Source organism: Nycticebus coucang, chromosome 5 (genome assembly GCF_027406575.1).
Source record: "Nycticebus coucang isolate mNycCou1 chromosome 5, mNycCou1.pri, whole genome shotgun sequence".
In the NCBI taxonomy this organism is placed as follows: Eukaryota; Metazoa; Chordata; class Mammalia; order Primates; family Lorisidae; genus Nycticebus; species Nycticebus coucang.
The window spans coordinates 114003461-114025033 of record NC_069784.1 but is presented as its reverse complement, the minus strand read 5'-3'; the positions used below and the strand labels follow the sequence as shown (position 1 = coordinate 114025033).

The window sequence follows — 21573 nt, the reverse complement described above, 5'->3', positions numbered from 1 at the left end:
TCATTTCTTTACAAAAACATAACTACAAGAAGTTACTTTTAGACTGGGTACAGAGGCTCATGCCTGTAATCCTAGCTTTCTGGGAGGCAGAGATGGGTGGATTGCTTGAGCTCAGGAATTTCAGACCAGCCGGAACAAGAGTGAGACCAGGTCTCTACTAAAAATAGAAACACTAGCTGGTCATTAGGGTGGATGCCCATAGTCCCATCTACTCGGGAACCTAAGGCAAGAGGATTGTTCAAGCTCAAGAGTTTGAGGTTGCTGTGAGGTATGACATGATGGCACTCTACCCAAAGTGACAGAGTGAGACTGTTTCAAAAAAAAAAAAGTTACTTTTAATTGTATAGCTTTTAAAAATTATTGCTATTTAAACACACTTGGTAGAATTTTAAATTCTAATGTCTAAATCAAAACACATTTCTTTTAATTCTATTGCCTCAGAAACTTCTCATACCTTCACTTTGGGGGATAAGCTGGAACCCCCTTTTCAAACTCAAATAGGGACAGTTCCATCTATCTGAAATGTGTTTCTACTTTATGTTTTAAGTAAAGTATCTAACTATACAGACAATGAGTTAAAAAATGATAACCAAAAAAAGGAAGAGTTAAGAATCCAGTTTTAGAAAAGAAAGCAAACTTTTTTCAGATGCCAGAGAGAGAAAAAAAAATGTACAACTATACTTTTTGTGTTTGTCAGTACATTAGGAATAAAGAACCAGGCAAGGAATTACAACATTTGTTAGAATCCAAAGAGCTGTTATAAAATGCTTCTGAACATAGGAGCTATAGTAATTAGGAAAGCTGGTATTGAAGTAAATAGAAAGAGATCTTCATAGACCCATTCAAACTGGTCGATACGTTTTGACAGTTATGAAATAATTTAGCATTTAGTTATATTTCACTTTTATTCATCTCTGGTGAAGCCATATTCTAACCAGAACATCCATTTCCAGTAAAAGAAGAACAGAAACACTACAAACTAGTGATATTTAAACCAAAATGAGTGAAAAATATATTTTTAAAGATCAACTCTGGTGGATTGAAACAATGAAATCAAAGTGGTTCTAACTTGACATAATGGATCCTAAAAGGACTAGGAATGGATGGCTGTTGCCAAATCTCACGGTGTATGTGAAAGCCACACTAGTGCTCATCTGTACCATGCCATTGTGAAATTAAGTAACAGTAACTGTCAACTCCCAATGACTTTGCCCTGTGAATTAGCCATTTTGCGGATCATCTAAAGCAACACTTTAACCCCAGATCCACTTTCTTCTTTGCTATTCTATGTCTTACGAAACTTCTTCCCCGCTATCCCTTGATACCTTCAAGAGAAGAAACTTTCTTAGAAAGTAATCTAAGTCTATGTTCTGCAAATATCATTTCGAGCAATCCTAGTCTTATGAGATGGACTATAAAAAGGAGGCTCATTGTCAAATAGATTTGAGTCTAACTGCTGATGATTCCTCTCTCTTGGTGACTCATAATGCACTTCAGATTTTAAAATTTCTGAAAAGTCTTGCAGTAAAGAAATTCTTTTAACTATAAATAATATTATTCCCCCCCTGTTTCCCCATATACCATTTGTTAACATTCCACAGAATAAGTGCTTAAAGACACATTCTGGGAGCCCTTCCATAAACAAACTAAGAGGGAGAGAAGCCAGCTGAAGGGATATTTCATAGCTATACTGACTTTCAAAGACTCAGCTGAAGACAATAATATAAAACATCTCATTAAAAGGTTTATATTGCCTACATATTAAAATGATGATTTCTCGGATATATTGGGTTAAATAAAATATTTAAAAATCTTAAATGTCGTAGCTACATTTCAAAGCCCAACTGTAGAGTACCAGAATCGCCCACACAACGCTAGGCCCTGGGATCTGTACCAACCTATTCTCTGCATCTGCTTGCCTTCTCACTTCTATCTTCTCTTCAGTTACCCTGTAGCCTGCCCTAGTTACCTCTTAAGATCAGCACTATTTTTTAAGACAAAACTCCTTGACATTCTTCGAGTTTAGGTGAAAATTAGACTTTTGCTTTTAGTTGGAAGTTAGTAGTACTTGAAAAATACATGCATCTAGAAAAGACAGTATCAGGAGTATATTTAAGAAAAACTAGAATAAAAATACACAAAGTGATTTTTAAAATATCAGTTTAAGCAGCATATAATGGTTTTTGGACTAAGTAAAGGCGTTGAGATTATATTTCACTGAACATCACGTTCACTCAAAAACATCACCAGGCATTTGCTGAGAATGGCCAAGCAGTGAAGGAGAGAGTAGAAAAAACAGGATGAGGGATGGTCTGTTGAATTCTATGATGTCTCTTTCTGTCAGCAAAATAACAATGAAAATAAGCTCTTTTGAGAAAATACTAATACCAAGTTGTTCTTCATCATTTCTCTTCCATTTTTCTGGCATCCAGGAATTTTCAGACATAGCACTCACTGAGATTATAACACCAAGGTTCTTGGCAAAATAATGTCTAATATCTGTCTCATCCACTACCATTGAGCCTCATAAGGAAGGTGCTCTCTCTACTTGTTCAGTTCTCAAAACTGTGTTCTCAAAACGAGCTCTTAACAGGTGTCAATAAAACAGTGGTGGAAGGAAGGAAGAGGGAAGGAAGAAGGGAAGGGGGAGGTGGGGAGGTGGGAAGATGGGAAGGGAAGGAAGAAATGGATTTTTTATTATTCTTTGAGGTTGGGTTGTTATACCAGAGTAATGATGGATTTATATTCTCTTGCCTGGTTTTCCAGTGGCCCCATAGTTTAAGGGTATAATCTGTGGTCACGAAGTAGGAGGTAATTAACCAATTAAGCATTAAACCATGACATCATTTTCATTTGCACTATATTCTAACTAGTCTTTGCAGTAGAACACTCATATTTTCAGAGAAGAGAAAACATGTAGTTCTCATACTAAGTAGGATCCATTGGGGTTTTATACCTGGATAGAGATGTAAGGCCATGTGAGGTCCTATGAGGAAAGGAATGGGATGAGAAGAGTTTAAATTTGATATTTTTATATTATTTGCATGTAACTAAGAAATTCATATTTGATTATCATGAAAAGAGGACCATAAAGATAATCTGGTCACCCTGCCTCACCCTTTCCCTTTCTTCTTCCATTAAAACCCTGACCAGGTGACCTGAGAGAGCTGCATATTTTTCCTCACGATTTTGCTAAATCTGCAAACTGCAATTAAGTAGAAGCCAAGACAGCACACAAAGTCAGCAAGCACTTAAATATCATTAACTTGTTGGCATACTGCGCAAGATCATTGATATATTCTCATAGAACAAGAGGAGGGGAAGAAAAAATAACCATTTAAATATTTTTTCTACCCAGAGAATATTTAAGAAAAGTCTCAAATTAACACATTTTTCATTATTATGCTGAGTAGGGTGTAAAAAAATAGTGCTGCTTCGACAAAACAGGAAAGGACTCAGGTACTCTCATATTTCTTTTATGAGCCCAGATTAGAGCAGGGCCATTCCATCTGATTGTAACTCCTATAGGTGACCAGATGGTCAGGCAGCACACCAAGAATCATAATAATCTATGTGGGATGTTTCTAAGACATGAGTTAATGCTTTCAAACCCATAAAGCTTGGGATTTTATGGAGATGAACCACATTATAGACCCACATGCAAGCATGTGCTCATTGAAATTACCTCAACTGAATCAACGGCTCAGCTCGTTTGCACCTCCTGACCTTCTAGAACTGACCTGTGAGATGCATTCTCAAACCCATCTCTTCTAAGGACTGAAATTGGATACAGAAAAACACATATAACTAGCAGTGCTGATGTGCATCCTAGGATTCAGATTGCACTGCTTAGATAAGCAAGCTTATTTGTTTGTTTGTTTGTTTTTGAGACAGAGTCTTAGTTTGTCTCCCTTAGTAGAGTGCTGTGGCATCATAGCTCACAGCAACCTTAAACTTTAGGCTCAAGCAATTGTCTTGCCTCAGCCTCCCGAGTAGCTGGGACCATAGGCGCCTGGCACAGCACCCAGCTATTTTCTAGAGAAAGGGACTCCCTCTAGCTCAAGCTGGTCTCCAACTCCTGAGCTCAGGCAATCCACCTGCCTGGCCTCTCAGAATGTTAGGATTACAGGCATGAGACACCTCACCTAGCCTAGCAAGTGTTCTTAAATTATAATCCATTGCCTCCTTGAGGTTTCAAGGGACACTAACAGAGGTGATTATGGAAGAGTTGGGAAGGGGCATAATTGGAAAGATTCACAACAGAAAACTGCTCTCCACTGCTTGCCCCAATGAATTGAGAGTCAGTTTTGGTGCAGTGGTAGGAAGGTAGGCCCTAGAATCTAAGGCACTATCACCAGTCAATGGCATCAAGAGTTTATGTAACCTCTCTTGGCCTCAGCATCCCCATCCTTAAAATGGGGATAAGTAATACCTGCCTCACAGCATAAATGTGGAATAACCTGTGTAAAGTGCCTGGAGCACAATCCACAGCCAGTGAACATCTTTTACTTTTGTTCTTATATATTTTTCTTTTTTTAATAATAATACTTTCATTTTTTAGAACACCATATTGTTTTCAAAACTCTTCTACACAGGTTTTCTTAGCTGATCTCCATGTTGTCATGGAGGCTTTGGTTATACCCACAAGGGGCTCCAGAGCTGGGATAGCCCTTCAGAATTGTCCCAATTGAGGCAAGGGGCTACTGGGCCTAGGGCAACTGGGCCTTGCAGCCCTGCAGCCATCAGTCACTGGGGGCTTATGGCTGCTGGAGGTGGAAGTACAACTGTGGGTGTGGCAGCTCCCTTCAGCCAAGAGCAGGGCCGTGAGAGGAACAGAGCTGTGAGCCGCCAGCACTTTGGCAGCTGGGAAATGAAGTGGGGAGCTGGGTGGTGCAGTGGGGTGCTCATGACAGCAACCCAGCCAGGCTCCACACAGTGGGTTTTCAGAAATTATTGATGAATTATTTTATTAATATTTCTATAAACCATACACAGTCACCCTGACCCTACCTTGCACCTTGCTCTGTTCTCAGATTTAATTGTTGTTGACTTATCTCTGCTTTTTATTCTTCTGAATATCTTCACCTGGTAGAGAAGGAAAACTTGACAGGAAAGCCTTCTACCTACCAGCCAAGGTGCTGGCGCTGCACGTGTGCCCTCTTTCCAAATATTTTTATTCCTGTTTATCTTCTAAAATGTGTTAAAACTGTTGATTTTACCCCTTTGTTCCACCTTTTTATTTCTGAAATTTTCATAAAATTGCTCTAAAGTTTCGTTTCTAAATGAAGACTTCTAGTGATGATGTGTATGCTAATTATAGGAATGAAATGAAAATGGATATTTAACCATACTATAAAGCACTTTATTATTTTTAAGTTGCTGAAACTGACTCATACTTCCTAAGATTAACTTAGCAATGGCAAGAACAGTTAATAACTGTTTTATATATTACATATGTGGATATTGTTACAGACTGTAGCAAACAATAAAGACAAATTTTTAGCTCTCCACAAGCCTATTAAATTCATACCATGCACTCTTTAGGATGTAATTCTTAAGAAGATGTTCATTTCTAGTCTCCTATAGCCCCAACTATGTAGTAAAAATAAAATATGTCAGCTGGATTACCATAATATTTTCATGTCTATCTAACTTAATACCAATTTTTAAAAATTTAGATTGTCTTTTTCTTACTGATTTGTAGGAGTTATATTTTCTGCATTGTTTTGTACATAAATATTGCAAATGTCTTCTCCTGGTCTGTATTGACTCTTTGACTCCCTTGATGATGTCTTTTGATAAACAGTATCTGATAATTCCAATGAAATGTAATTTACCAATCTATAGTTTTATAGTTAACCTTGATAGCTTGATGTAAATTGTCCAGTTTTGCTCTTTAAGATTGTCGTGGCTCTTCTAGGCCCGTTTGAAATAAAAAGCTATGAAATGATCTATGTGCTAATGCAGCATTTTCAAAACTCTTCAGATCTTAATTCCTTAAATTACCCAGAAGAGGGAATTATGCTACCTTAGAGGTGAAACCAGGTTGCCTTTGGATTTGGACCAAAGCAGATTACTAATGTTTTGCTTTGATTTTCTATACTGAAAAAGAAGAATCTTTAGTCTCTTTTCACATACTCTGGCTAATTAGCATCCTTGGCAGGTACAACCGCCAGCTGAATTATTATCAACAGTTGTTGCATTGAGAATTTTTTTTGGTGATCATGAATGCCAAGGTCATTCAACACTTGCAAGGATTTTCATCTTCTTTATTACCACCATTTTTAATGGTTCTGACTGGAGTAACTTCTGTAGCTATTTAAAAACCCTTCCAGAAGCTATTATTTCAGTTGTTAGAAGTACTGTGCCCATTTTTCATAGTAGTTCTCAACCTCAAAATAGAAATGACCAAACATCACATACATATTCAAAGAAGTTAAAAATCTTCTAAAATTAAGTGAAAATTACCTACTTCCCAGAATATATATGAATGTATCCAGAACATATGTGTATTAACATAGTATTCTACATATGTATGTTATATACCATGAATATATATTCTCCCAGTGTGTGGCTTATCTCAACTCTTTTAGTCTCATTTGACGAGCAGAAATTCTAATTTTAATGTAGTCAAGCCTGTCAGTTTTTTAATTTATGGCTAGTCTTTTGATATTTAAGAAACACTTTCCGACCTCAGGGTCATACAGATGTTTTATTATATGGTCTCCTAAAATCTTCCTAGTTTTTACCTTCATCTCTTACATAGGTTTGCTAGGGCTGTCATAACAAAGTACCACAAACTGGGCGACTTAAATGACAGAAAGTTCTTATCTAACAGTTCTAGGGTCTCAAAATCTGAGAAGTCGGCAGAGTTGGTTCCTTCTGAGGCCTCAGAGCCTCTGTTCCAAGTTTCTCCTGTAGCTTCTAGTGTTTTACCAGCGATTTCTGGTGTTCCCTAGCTTACCCAGCACCCCAATCTCTTGGTCTTTACATTCATGTGACACTCTTCCTGTACACCTATCTGTGTCCACATCAAATTGGGGGCCCACCCTATTCCCCTATGATCACATCTTAACTAATTATGTCTGCAATATCTTTTTTCTGAATAAGGTCACATTCTGAGGTACCAGGGGCTAAGACTTCCACATGTGCATTCGAGGAGACATCATTCAACCCATAATAGCTCTTTACATCATCAGAAATTATTTTTGTGTATGGTGTAAAATAAGGTAAATATCCAATTTTCCCAGGACTGCTCACTGAAAATCCCATCCTTTCCCTACTAATCTGATTTGCCCTCTTTGTCATTTATCAAATTTCCATAAGTGTGGGACTCTATAGAACCATTTTATTGATCCATTCATCTGCCACATTGTCTTAAGATAATTGTATAAGTCTTGATATGTGAAGGGAAAAGTTTCCTTCTCTAACCTTGTTCAAAAATGTCTTGGTTATTTTTGGACATTTGCAATTCCATACTGTTACAATTTTGTTCGGCATTGTATGGAACCTATAACCTAATTTTGAGAGATATCAAGCTTTTAATCCATAATCGCAATTCATATCTCTCCATTTCAAAAGGTCTTCTTCAATATCATTCAATAAAATTTCACCCATATTCCCATAAAGCTCTTGCATGCCTTAGATATTTTTTATCCTATTAAAATTGATTTTTTTCATTTCTAACTATTTATTATTGGTATGTAGATAGGTAATTTCTTGTGGATACTGAATTCATGTCTAGAAACCTTATAATCTCATATCCCGGATATTTTACAATTATCCATGGATACTTTTTTAGTCTGGTATCTATGAATAATAACTATTCTACCATCATTTTTAATTCCTGTAACTTTATTTCTTTCTCTTGCCTTATCACACTGGCTAGGACATCCCATCCCATGTAATATTGATATCGAATTCAGAAGAAATGACAGAAGACACACTTGCTTTGTTCCTGACCTTAAAGAGGTATTTTCCATATTTCACTATTAACTATATGTTCGTGATGGCTTTTTTGTTTTTAAGATCCTCCTTATCAGACCAAGGAAGTCTCCTTCTATTCCAAAGTTGCTAGATTTTTTCATTTTTCCCAATTTGCATAGCTATCTTATTTTTCTCCTATATGTTTGTAATGAGTTACAATTATTGATGTTCCAAATGTTAAACAATTTTGCATTTTTGGAACAAACCCTACTTTGTGATGATGAATTAGCAAGTCATTTTCTTGTGTTTAAATATAATTCATATACCATACGATTTCCTGATTTAAGGTGTATATCTCAATCATTTTTAGCATGTTCACTAAGTTGTGCAACTATCATATCCCCACAATGAATTGGAGAATATTTTCATTACCCCAGAAAGAAACTCTGTATCTTTAGGCATCTCCCCCAAACCACTCTCAAATACTATCACCACCACTGCCTGCCCCAGCCCCTGAAAATAAGTAATCTATTTTTTGTCTCTATAAACTTGATTATGACATTTCATATAAAATCATATGCACGTATACTGTGTCAGACGAGGTCATGAAAGTCACCTAATGTTTTATTCTAGGAGTTTTATAGTTTCAGCTCTTGCATTAGGTTCTTGATTCATTTTGAGTAAATTTTTGCATGTGGTATGAGGTAAAGTCCAAAGAACTTCCTTCTTTGGCTATAGATTTGTAGCATTCCAGCACCGTTTGTTGAAAATACTATTCTTTCTCCCACTAAATTGTGTTGACACCCTTGTAGAAAATTAATTGCCCATAAATTATCATTATTTTCAATGATAATAATTGTATCATTACTTTTATCTCAGTCATATACCAGTGATGTAAATCATTGAGATAAAATTAATGATAATTTTATCATTTATTTCAGTTATATGTCAGTGATGCATATATCTATCTTATGTCAGTACAATACCATCTTAAAATTACCATTAGTAAGTTCTGAAATCAGGAAATGTAAGTCTTCCAAATTTGCTCTTCATCATCAAGACTGTTTTGGCTATTCTAGATCCTCTAAATTTCCATATGAACTTTAAAATTAACTTGTCAATTTCTGCAAAAAAAAACTGGTATTTTTTTCAATGATTTCATTGAATCTATAGATAAATTTGAGGCGTATTGCCATATTACGAAAATCTGACCCATGACTATCGGTCTTTTCATTTATTCCTAAGTATTTTATAGTTATTGATGCTATATTGAGTGGAATTTTATTTAATTTTTGAGCTGTTCTGGCAACTGTATAAAAATAAAATTGATTTTTTATATTGATCTTGTATTTCACAAACTTACTGAGCTTATTTATTAGTTCTAATAATTTTTAAATGTATTTTGCGGGATTTTCTATATACAAGATCTATATTCAAGAGTATGTCATCTGTGGATATACTCTTACTTCTTTCTTTTTAATCTGTACACCTTTATTTATTTTTCTTGCCAAACTGTCCTAGCTAGAACCTCCAGTAGAACACTAAACAGAAGTGGTAAGTGTGGACATCATGTCTTGTTCCTAATCTTATTAAGCATTCATTCTTTCACAATTGATTACAGTGTTAACAGTGGGCTTCTTCATCCATGCCCTTTATTAGGTTGAAGAATCCTTCTTACTTTTAATTCACTAAGTGTTATGCAGGGGTACTGGGCTTTGTCAAATACTCTTTCTGATCCTTTGGAGATGATCATGTGTGGGGGTGTCAAATACTTTTTTCTATTGATATGGTGCATTATAGATGTTAAACCAACCCTGCATTCTTGGGATAAATCCCACTTGGTCATAGCATATGATCTTTTTTATATGTTTCAGGATTCAGTTTGCCAGTATTTGCTTAAGAATTTGTGTGTATATATTCATAAGAAATATTGGTATGTAGTTTCATTTTCTTATCATACAGATATTTGGTTTTGATATCAGAGGAATACTGACCTGACAGAATAAATTAAAAAGTATTTCCTTCTCTTCTATTTTTGGAAGTATCTGTGAAAGATTGATAGTCATTCTTCTTTAAATGTTTCGTAAAATTAACCAGTGAAGCCATCCAGGCCCCTTTCCACATAAATTGTTTAAGAAATTGTTTCTCCTTGATTTAGTCCAGGTTAAAACACAGACAATTTCTCTCTCTCTCACCTTTATACTCTGCCATTGTCATACTCCGCCATTATCAAACAATGAAATATCACCCTCTAATACAGAAAACCAAGATTTTAGGCCTTTACAAGATGAGTTGAGGCTTGAATATTACAATTTTAATAGTTTTTTTTTCCTTTCTTAGCACCAATAACCACAGATGAATACAAGTCACACTGAACACCTCTCAACCAGGCACAGTGGCTTACACCTGCAATCCTAGCAATCTGGAAGGCCTGCATGGGCAGATTGCTTGAGCGCAAGAGCACAAGACCAACCTGAGCAAGAGCAAGACCCCATCTCTACTAAAAATAGAAAACCAACCTGGGCATTGTGGCAAATGCCTATAGTCCCAGCTACTCAGGAGGCTGAACAAGAGGACTGCTTAAGCCCAAGAGTTTGAAGTTGCTGGGAGGTATGATGATGCCATCTCTCTCTACCCAAGGCAACAGAGTGAGACTGTCTCACCAAAAAATGAAAAGGAATTGCAGAAGTAAAATGTGACTTCAGTGTTAAATTTAATACGTTTTTTTCTTTTCTTAAAATGTGTATACTGTTTTTAGCATCCTGTGTGTGTATGTGTGTGTGTGTGTGTGTATGAGATATATTTGTCTCACATAACCTTAGTCCTGTTAATAAATTACAAAGGATATCTCCAAGAAGGGAGCACAAGGCAGCAAGTCTAACCTCCCTTCCCTACACACACACACACACACACACACACACACACACACACACAGTGTCAATAGATTTTCAAAATGGCTAAAGCAGTTTGCTGTGGAATGAAAGTCCTTTCAACAAATGCTACAGAAAACAGGCTATCTGTATGGGAAAAAATTAATCTCTATTCTTTCTCCACATCATACACAAAAACTAATTCTCAATGTACTATAGACCTAATTGTAAAAACTATTAACATTTTGTTATCACAGACCTAATTGTAAAACTATAACATTTCTAGGGAAAAAAAAGAAACATTCTTCAACTCTGGGATACACAGAGATTTCTTAGATGGGAACTACAACACTGGGAACTAGAATAAAATGTGAAGGCCCCCAGCTGACCAAATGGACCCCTCCTTGGGCAGCAGGGCCCCAGAAGTACCCTAAAGCCGAGGTGCTGGCCCTGAGAAGGGATATCAGACTTGCCGCCTGGAGCTCCTTTCTCCAAGATATCATTTGTAATTTATTAACAGGCCTAAGGTTATGCGAGACAAATCTTAAACCATACCTGTAGGACCTCAACTGACTTGACAGAACATTTGAGTCTAAATATATTTCCAGTGACTTGTCTCTGTTTAATACACTTCCTTATCTTAACTTAAAACATTCCAAGCTTTTAGACATAGCTCCATTTCTTTAACCAATTATAAATCCAAAAATCTTTAAACATATCCATGTGGGATAGGTTAGTTAGGTTAGGTTGACTTCTCAGCGGGGTCACCCTGACTAGGTATCCAGGGGAAAGCCTGCAAACCCCGCAAAGGGCTCCCAGCTCATCAAAACCAGAGAAGATGAAGAGAGCTGGGAGGTGCCAGGACAGGCAGGACTAGTCAGTGACCTGAGAGTCAACAGGGGGGAGGGCTCAAGCTCTTTGAACTTTAGATGTGTAGTTAGATTAGGAAACCTGGCTTATTCCACTGCTGGGGTAGAACTAGGTTTTCCCTACCGCTTTCTAAATACACCATCAGCTGTCTGTTAGCAACAGCCTACTATTTTTTTACCCAGCCTCTTCCTGTATCTAATCTTCCTTGGAACTTGGGATTCTTTCAACCCTATGTTTTGACATTTTTGCATTTTGCAAACACACCTTTGTGAAAAATCAATAAAAGCCTTTTGAAGAGGCCAGAGAGAGGCGGCATTTTCTCAGTCTTACTGCTCAGCCTGAGTTAATGTAAACCTTCTCCAGGCGTTCCCAGACTTTGTTTTTTTAAACTGGCATAAATTCTTCTTCTTCAATGTCATTTTCCCAGTCGGGGAAACCAGTCGGGGTTTACGCGCAATGACCCCCAACAATCTATAACCTATAATCCCCTGCTTCTAGATGTCCTGCCTTTAGGGACCATACATTGATTTATGAATTTACATGGAATTCCTATTTCGGGAAGTGTATAAAACCAAACTGTACCCCAACCACAGTGATCAAGGGTGTGGCACTCTGGGCCACAGCCACACACAGCCAGCTTCGAATAAACTTCTTTCAATTATTTTGCAGGATGTTGGTTCTTTCCCATTGAAAGAAAGAAATATTCTCATTGAATCATAAAGAAAAAAATTGTAAAATTTTACTTTATCCAAAGTAAAAACTTTTGCTGTTGCAGACATCATTGTAAACATGAAAAAGGAAACCACCAAGCAGGCAAAAATATCTGCAACATGCACATCTAACCAAGTACTTGTATCCAGGATACATAAGGACTTCATCAACAAAACAACCCAAATGTTTGTCATCATTAATAAAACAACCCAAATGTTTATCAAGAGGAGACAGATAAATCAAATGAAGCATCTTCAAACAATAGGATGTCAGGGAAACACTGCTCTATGAATATTCTAATGTTTCTGGATGGTTTGTCTTCTTGAGCAAAGGAAATTGGCAAGCCATAGTATATCTCTTCTTCCACATCATAAGGGTGTTAGAGCTGTCTGGTCTCATTTAAAGGATAATAAAACTTATTTCCTCAATAGTCAAATGTTTGCATTCCAGGGTCGGTATTTTTCCCCTTTGTCTTCCAGAAAGAATTAATTTACTTTCCACAGAATATGGTTACATTAGGGACCCAGGGATTCTCTTTCTCTCTTAGAAGACAGTGGCAGCTACGGGATGTGTAGCCTACATAAACTCAGTATTAGCTCGTCTTTTCATTTTATCTTTAATTTGTTTGAAATAATTCACTACATATGTCGAATATTATGACTTTAATAATTAAATGTATGCTATTTTATAGTTCACACCTCTAATGCTTTATTTTTCTCAGTATAAGAGGCACATAAGGAAACTATGTAGAGCATAAACTTTGACATTAGATCAACCAGAATTCAGGTTCTGGTTCTGGTGTTTATTGAGTGAACAACCTGTCCAAGCCTGTTTTTTTGTTTTAAAACTTGGGGAAACATGATCAACTCACAGGATTGTTGTAAAGAGTGAAGGAGATAGTAAATATAAAGCATGGTATTTGACTCAAAGTAAGAATTCAGTAACTTCATAATATCACTATTATTATTATTACATATCACTCCTGGAAACCATTTAGAAATTAAACTAGGGGAGAAAAACATGTATTTTTTGTTTGTGGTGTTAGTATTTGATGTGGGAGGTGGGAGATATTGATTTACAGCTTTTTTGACCAGAAAGCCCAGGAACAGAATACATCAGGCTCCACACATTGCAATCTCAATGTGGCAAATCATGGCAAGAAGGGTTACAATGCTGAGAAGTAGACGAAAACAATTTGAATGCAGTGAGGCATTTCAAAAATCTCTGAAGGATACACTAAAGTCTTTATTTTGAGTGGGAACGTTGAAATAGGGAGAGACTAGGACTGTTACTTCCTGATGTTAATGGAAGTGAGTAAAAAGTGAGATTTAGAGGTACTAAGACTCCCTAAGGTGAGTGCTGGGTCACAGGTAAAAACAAAAGCTATGACTAAACTTATTACTTCAATGCATGGGAAACATCGGCTGAGGACCTAGGGGTTCTCAGTCACACTCATCCCACAGAATCCAGGCATCCTGAGGACAGAAAGGTGAGCTTGTTACCTTAAAGCCTTTCAGTGAACTGGTGACTGCCTTCCGACCAAGAGGAACCTAAAGAAGAAAGGAGAGAGGGGACCAGAGGCCTGGAGAAAACTGTGGCTTCTCAAACAAAGGATAGTCTGCCCACAGGGGGAAAGCTCCAAGTCCCAGTGACCCTATCCATTCCCAATTCCTGGGTGTGGGAACAACTTGGTGAAATAATGAAATGTCATTATTTGAATTAGGAAGGGTTAGGAGATAATGGAGGACTGTGCAAATGTCTGCTTTAGTCCTGAAAGTCCACGAATGATTCATATTTGAACTGAAATGCATACAAGTCCTAATATTTAGATATCAAAAAATGATTGGCACAAAATGCTTTTGTAGCAAACTTACACTCTATTTAACCAACAAGACTTAAGATGATAATGATGGAGCTAAACTAATAACAGTTTATAATTAAAAAATAAGAACAGCAGTAACTCAAAGTAATACTGATAATGTACTAGTAACATTGAGCCTTTCCTAAAATGTTCCAGAATTACAAAAGAATCACTAATCAGTTAGGAAAACAGAAACTACACTGGTTATTTTAACAGAAAGAATTTGTATAAAGAATTGGTTAAACAGAGATTGGATTGTGCAAGATATGGTTGGAAAATAAAAACAAAACATGTCGGAGAACTATTAGGTTATTAAGTACAAAATGTCTCATTTCCTAAAGGACTAAGTTTGGCAGTTGAAATCTCTGACCTTTCACTTTGACACTTCTTGTTTTATATTTATTGAGAAGGTATATCCTCGTTCTTTCAAGTGCACGATTTACTTTGTGATTATCTTTCAAAAAAATTTTTAAAGCCATTTTTTGTGACCCCATGGATAAATTAAAAATTTGTGAGGTGTAATGAGGCTGATTCTGGGAGTACAGAAAGAAGCCGGAAGCCAGAACCAATTGCTATTGGAACTAGCTGCCCCTGCCAGGGTAAAGAGGCACTGTGGGGTCTTACCTGACCTAACAGCAAATAAACAGGAAGCAAGTCCCTTCTTTCCTCTTCAGGCGTTCAGTATTCCTTCAGTGTCCCCTATTGGTAGAAACTAAAAGAGCAAATAACAATCCAGAAATATGGTTGCAGGGATCTAGCTGCTACATGACAAAGTGGGGTGCCAGCCTAAGAGACCTGGAGTCCCACTTCTAGTTCTAAGTCTCTCCAGGAGGGAGCAAATAGTATATTCAGGGATCTAAGAAAATTCTGCTCCATCCTCTTTTTACTCCTTTCCCTCCAAAAAGTGTTTTTTCAATTGCTGAAGACGCTTTTTTCTAACATACGAATAATTTATCTAATTTTAACATTGATTCCCTTTATTTGTGTTTTGAAAACAGGCATCTGGGGTGGTGCTGTGGCTCAATGAGTAGGGCGCCAGTCCCATATGCCGGAGGTGGTGGGTTCTAAACCCAGCCCTGGCCAAAAACCACAAAAAAAAAAAAGAAAACAGGCATCTGAGGTAAATGGAACACATCAGAAGTAAATTATTAATTTCTCTATTTTTAGGCTGTGCCCAATCTTTGCAACTACCGAGAAAAGAGCAAAGCTGAGACCAACTTTCAGATTTGTCTTCGGCTACTCAACATTTCTTTCTTTCACTCTTCGCCCCTCGGGTTGTTCAATATGGTTCAGCTAAGGGTTATTACAAAAGATTCAACAAATTTTTTAAGTTAAGTTTGTAAACGAAAACAGTTACAGTAAGTTAAGGTAACTATTAAAGAAAGAAAATGTTTTGTTTTGTTTTGTTTTATAAATTTAGCGTAGCCTAAGCGTACAGTGTTTACAAAGTCTACACTGGTGCACAGTAACGTCCCAGGCATTTCACGCTCACTCACCACTCACTGACCCACCCCGGGCACCTTCCAGTTCTGCAAGCTCCCTTTGCAGCAATCGCCTGATACTGGTGCACCATTTTAATGTTTTATAATGTTTACTTTGCTGTTTCCACCTTCAGATAGTTTGGTTTAATGCTGACCTCCGTGTTCCAGCCCTGTACAGGCAATACCAGCGCGGACTCGGAGGTCTGCGTCAGTGCTCCGTGGCTGGTGCACAGTGGTGAAACCGCCTAACGATGCCTGTCTCAGAAGGAATTTGTCTTTGTTAAGCGACCCATGACTGTACCATGCCTGGCAGAGTGCCTATTAGTATGTTGAGAAATAACTACACATTGCATTCTTCCAGTATTGAATTCTGACATTTTAAGTGACCATCAGCTCCGTCTGAATACCAGAACTGCTGGGCTGTGGGTTCGCGTCACTCTGGTTACGGGAGGGAGGTGTCACCGCCTAGTGTGACCTGGTTGGTCGGGCTGTGAAACCTGGAGGTGGAAACTCAGACTCTCCGAACTGAAACTCTGAGTGGCCCAGGGTACTACAAATCCTCGAGAAGTTTCACCGGCTGTTGTTGGGAAGCCCGGGTGTCCCCTCCTCGCTCGCCCGCTGCTCCGGGGACACCAGGGGATACCGGGACTGGAGGAACCGGGCGCCACCTCTCTGAGCCTGGCGGACCTCGGTGCGCAGAGCCCGGGACGCCGAGTGGAGGCTGCACCCCAGCCACGCGTGGCCCGAGCAGGCGTCCCGCGGAGCCGGCTGTCCCCTGAAATGTGACCCAGCTCCGCCACCCATGCGGGGCCCCAGGGCCCCAGCGCCCCGCTGCCCGTTCCTGTCACTGCTGCTGCTGCCGCTGGTGGCGGCGCCGTGGGGACAAGCAGGTAAGTTAGTCATATCGCCCGGGGCGCTTCGCGGTCGCCCCCCCCCCCCGCCGGTTTCACTTTTCGGGGTGCAGAGGGCGCACCCCGCCCGCATCGGCGCAGGGAGCCCTGGGGAGACCCTCGCCCCGGCGCGGGCTCGGGGCGCCACCCTGCGTTCCACTCTTCCAGGTGGACTGGAGGGAGGGAAGAGGGGCCCCAGTCGCCCGGGGTGGTACCCGCCGCCGGTGACGTGCGGTCGGTCACTGTAAGGACCAGACTCCCTGCGAAGGTCTGCTTGGGAGCAAGGGGAATCTGGAAGACGCAGCGCTTCTGGAGACCTCCCCACCTTTCCTGGGCATTGTTTCCTTTACAGAAGTTAACAGCAAATTTCAACTCACTTATAACCTAAGGTAACCGAACTCGTTTTGTTTAACCCTCTACCAATTGGAATCCAGGAAGCTAGAGTGATTCATTAACCTGATTGCCTTTTGTTCTAATGCAGAAATGCAGAATTGGAGAAAAAGAATGTTTTGTTTCGTTTAAAAAGAGAGATATCTGGGATCTTTTTTTCTTAAAATTAGAAACAACACCAAAGTCTGTCAGAATACTGTACTTTGTACAGACTTGGCTTAGGCTCCTGTACTTTTTAAGTGAGCTACAAGAGTAAATGGGGGAAGAGAGTCCCCGAAGCTGCTGAGTCTTTAGCAGTCAAAAGTTACTAAGTCCAGTGAGGTTCCAAAGGCAAGAGAGCTGTGCATATAGATCTTGAGGTGATTTTTGAACAGTAGACACACACACACCCTTACACCCTTATCTGCTAAATCCTAAATCTATCAGAAATTACAGAATAGCTATTTTGCCTTTTAATATTCCAAGAGAAGAGACTACTCATCATTGGGCAAAATCCAGCCATTAACTAACATACTACGTATGAATTTTCTTGTTTTTATTTTTAATCAAAAAGAGAAATGAACTTGTTTCTTAGTTGGATTGGTGAGCTGACATTCATTAGAAGGTTGTAATATGCTGGGATTTCTTTTTTTTTTTTATGAAGGTACAAATGATTAGGCTACAATGTGTGCACATGTTAGGTAAAGTCCCTGTTGTAGTTGTGTGCCACACCCAGGAGGTGTGCCACATACCCTTACATTGTACCCATCAGGTGGGACCACACCAATCCTCTGCCCACTCCCCCTCCCCCATCTTGAATTGAACTGAGTTTTTCTCATGAGCGCATATATTAGTTCGTCTACTGGCATCATATTGAGTACATTGGATACTTTTCCATTCTTGTTATACTTTTCTAAGAAGAATGTGCTTCAACTCTATCCAGGTTAATACAAAAGATATGAAGTCTCCATCTTTTTATGGCTGAATAGGATTCCATGGTATACATATACACATACCACAGTTTATTAATCCATTATGGGTTGATGGGCATTTCATTTTTTGGCAACTGTGACCTGAGCTGAGATAAGCAATCTAGAGAAGGCTGTAATATTCTTTACTTCAAAGGAAAATTTCCAAAAAACAAGCAAACTTTTTGACCCAAGAGGCCCTTTCTTAGCTCTTTGTAAGGCATTCCTGTCCTCTCCTGGGTCTCCAGGCACCTTAAGAACTTCTGGGAAAATCTTAGTTGTGTGCTATTACTCTGGAGACTACTTGCTCTTTGCTGATGGATTATCTACAATATCTGCTGAACAACATGGGCTTCCTAAGAGTTCTGTGACTTTGCCACGCTTGGGTAGATGAATGTTTTAATGCTTTACTTTTTGAAAAGTCAGACTCTCAAAACTCAGTGTTGAAGCAGGCTGTGTAATACCACAACATCTAAAGAGAGAGAAAAGGAACTCAATGTGGCATCAACATTTTAGGAAAATCTTGGTACAGGCAGTCCCCAGGTTACAAACAAGATAGGTTCTATATGTTTGTTCTTAAGTTGAATTGGTATGTAAGTTGGAACAGATACATTTACCTGTTACCTGTAATAGCCTCTATTCATAAGGGCAAACTGTACATCAGTCGGATGTTTCTATCTTGTGGGCTGCCTCTATTTCACGCCAGGTAAATTTTTATGCAAATCAGAATGTCTGTGCAGCTCCAAGACAGGTGTAGACACACTGTCCTTCACTCTCTAAACTGTCCAGGGACAGAATTTCACAGTGGCTTATAACTCTGCCCTATTGACCATTCCCATATCTTATTCTTTTTTTTTTTTTAGTTAAGTATTGTTATGATTTGTGACTCAGGATATTAGTTAATAGTTGGATATCAAATGTATACAGATATATGCACAACTATTGTTACATAGATAACTGAGTAAATTAATCTAAATTTAACCCAGATTCATCATTTAAATGACTACTAGTTTCAATTGTCTTGACTTGTAATGCTAAATAGTTCAAAACATATATATGTGTGTGTTTTATATATATATACACTGTTTTATATGTTTTATATATGATATATATATGCGTACTTTAAAACATTTAGCAAGCTGGTTTATGTACACATTTATGCTATCCTATAGCCCTGTATATAAATCATTCAAAGGGACTATTTTCACATTGTGAGTAGAAAACTCACAAACATAAAGTAATGATTTCATGATATCAACACAAGCGACAGGAGAGGTCTCATTAATAACTGTATCATCATTAGGTAATACCAAGTCCTCTTGCAATATTAAATACTAGCCACCCTCAAATATTTTCACGTAAGATATTTTCAAGTAAGACATAAGGGTCATGAGAGAGAAGGTTAGAGAAGAAGCACTTATTAAATATAAATCATGGCTGTTAAAATATCTACTTCTGCAGCTGACATGAAAGCCTAAATTGGAAATTATAGCTACATTCTCAAGATGTCTAGTCCATGTTTTCTTTAAGCTTTCTGTCAGCAACCCAGCTAGTCTGAGCCGTTGAAAGGTGGTAAGACTTATTTTTTTAAGCAATAATAATAATAATGCAAAGAAACCATATCTTATTCTTCAGTGAAGATAAAGAACTACGGCCAGCATTATATAAACAGGCATTTAACTTCAATAAGAGAAAAGGAGACAGTGATTTCCTGGGTCATGTGTCTCTGCTCAAAGCCCTTCAGCAGCTTCCACTGTTCTTAGACACAGATTCTAAGTTCTTCTAATGGCCAACTCCCTGCCTGTCTCTCCATCCTCACCTCACACCATTTAATTCCTGCTGTGCTGGCCCTTTTCTAGTTCCTAGTGCAAGCCAAGCTGTTTCCTATCTCGGGGATTCATACTTGAAGTCCGTCTCCTAGATGCTCCTCCCCACTCTATCCTCAACTAAGTCTTGCTCAGGCATGGCAGCTCACCTCCAATGTGCTTCCCTCAAGAAAGCCTGTCCTAAATCACAGAAGATGGAAAAAGTATAGTTTATTAGATCTATGAACAAAGGAACCTAACTTTAGTTTTGGAGCTTTAGAATATAACCTAAATATTACTACAACAACTATGCTTATTAGAACTAATACACTTAAAATTGATGCACTGAGGGTATTTTTTTGAAATGTCTTTTCTTGATAGAAACACAGCAGCAAGTGGATATTTTATTTTACTGAGAAGTTATTCTAGTGTGTACTTTGTACACATACATGCAGAATTGATTCCTGTGAACTAATTAAACTTCCATATTATTTTAACTTTTAATTTTGAACTAATTTGAGACTTCAGAAAAGTTGCAGAAAAAGCACTGGAAGTTCCCATATACCATTCACCTAGTTTCCCCCAATTTGAACATCTTGCATAATCATTGTACAATGTTCAGAATCAGGAAATTAACATTGGCATAATACATTAACTGAATTATAGCCCTCTATAGACCTAAAAATGGTGGAATTTCACCATTTTTCCACTAATGCCCTTTACTGTTCCAAAATCCAACCTGGGATGTCACATTACATTTAGTTTCACATCTTTTTAACCTCCTCCAACTGGGGACAATTCCTCAGCCTTCCTCTGCTTTCACGACCCTGACACTTTTGAAGAGTTCTGGTCACCTCTTCCTTACACTATCCCTTAGTTTGAGTTCATTTGTAAGTTTTCTCATCATTAAAAGTATTGCATTTTTTGCAAAAATGGCACATAAATTATGTTGTCTTTCTCAATGCATCATTTCAAAGGATTTATGACATCACTACTTCTTACTGGTTGTGTTAACCATGATCACTTAGTTAAGGTGATATCTTCAGAGTTTCTGATTATAAACTTTCTATTTTTCATTTTGTTGTTAATATATATCTTGTGGAAAATATTGCTAAATTCTAATTCTTTTTCAACAAAATCAAAGGTGGATGGTATTAACAAAAATTAAAATCTTAAAATAAATAATTTGTGGAGAGATACTTTGAAATTATGCAATTATCCTATTTCTCCACAAACTTAACACCCATTGATTTTAGTACTCATTAGTAGATTTTGACTGCAACAACTATTATGCCTAATAGGGATTTTTTTATTTTTCTCTTTCCACATTTATTAATTGGAATCTTATTGCAGTGAAGGACTCTCTTTTCCCTCATTTATTTATCCAGTGGTTTAAATATATCAATATGAACTCATAAATATTTATTTAGTTTTATTTTTTTGCAAATTTTTTTCTTTTTTTTTTGGCTGGGGCTTGGTTTGAACCCACCACCTCTGGCATCTGGGGCCAGCGCTATTTATTTTAGTCTTTCAGTTATAATCCAATACTATCATTGTTAGTTTTGTTGCTAACAGTGTTCCAACTTTGGCTGTTAAGAACCCGTTCCATTTGGCTTCTGTGTCCTTTTAAGAAGCTCCCTCCTTTTTGAGCAGTTTTGAGTACAGAGTCATCTTATATTTTCTCTGCCCCAGGTCTGGAATTAACCATTTCCTCAAGGAGCTCTGGTTCCTTTTCCTAGAGAATGGTGTTGAGACACCAAGGTCTGGGGGCCAGCCATGCTTGTTACTACCAGAATGTTGTTTCTAAGTAAGCTCTCAGTAA

At 38.0% G+C, this 21573-nt stretch overlaps 1 protein-coding gene across 3 annotated transcripts in view; it reads left to right on the top strand.

Moving 5' to 3' along the window:
• Positions 1-16199: 16199 nt before the first annotated feature.
• The window catches only part of IL20RA (interleukin 20 receptor subunit alpha), a 49720-nt gene continuing 44346 nt past the window's right edge, over positions 16200-21573 (top strand). For 2 of the 3 annotated variants that reach the window (XM_053591804.1, XM_053591803.1), the window contains exon 1: positions 16200-16609. In XM_053591804.1, the coding sequence (XP_053447779.1) occupies positions 16522-16609 (88 nt within the window). In that variant the 5' untranslated portion in view covers positions 16200-16521. The remainder of the gene's footprint in view (positions 16610-21573) is intronic. The other variant, XM_053591805.1, reaches the window with a different exon arrangement.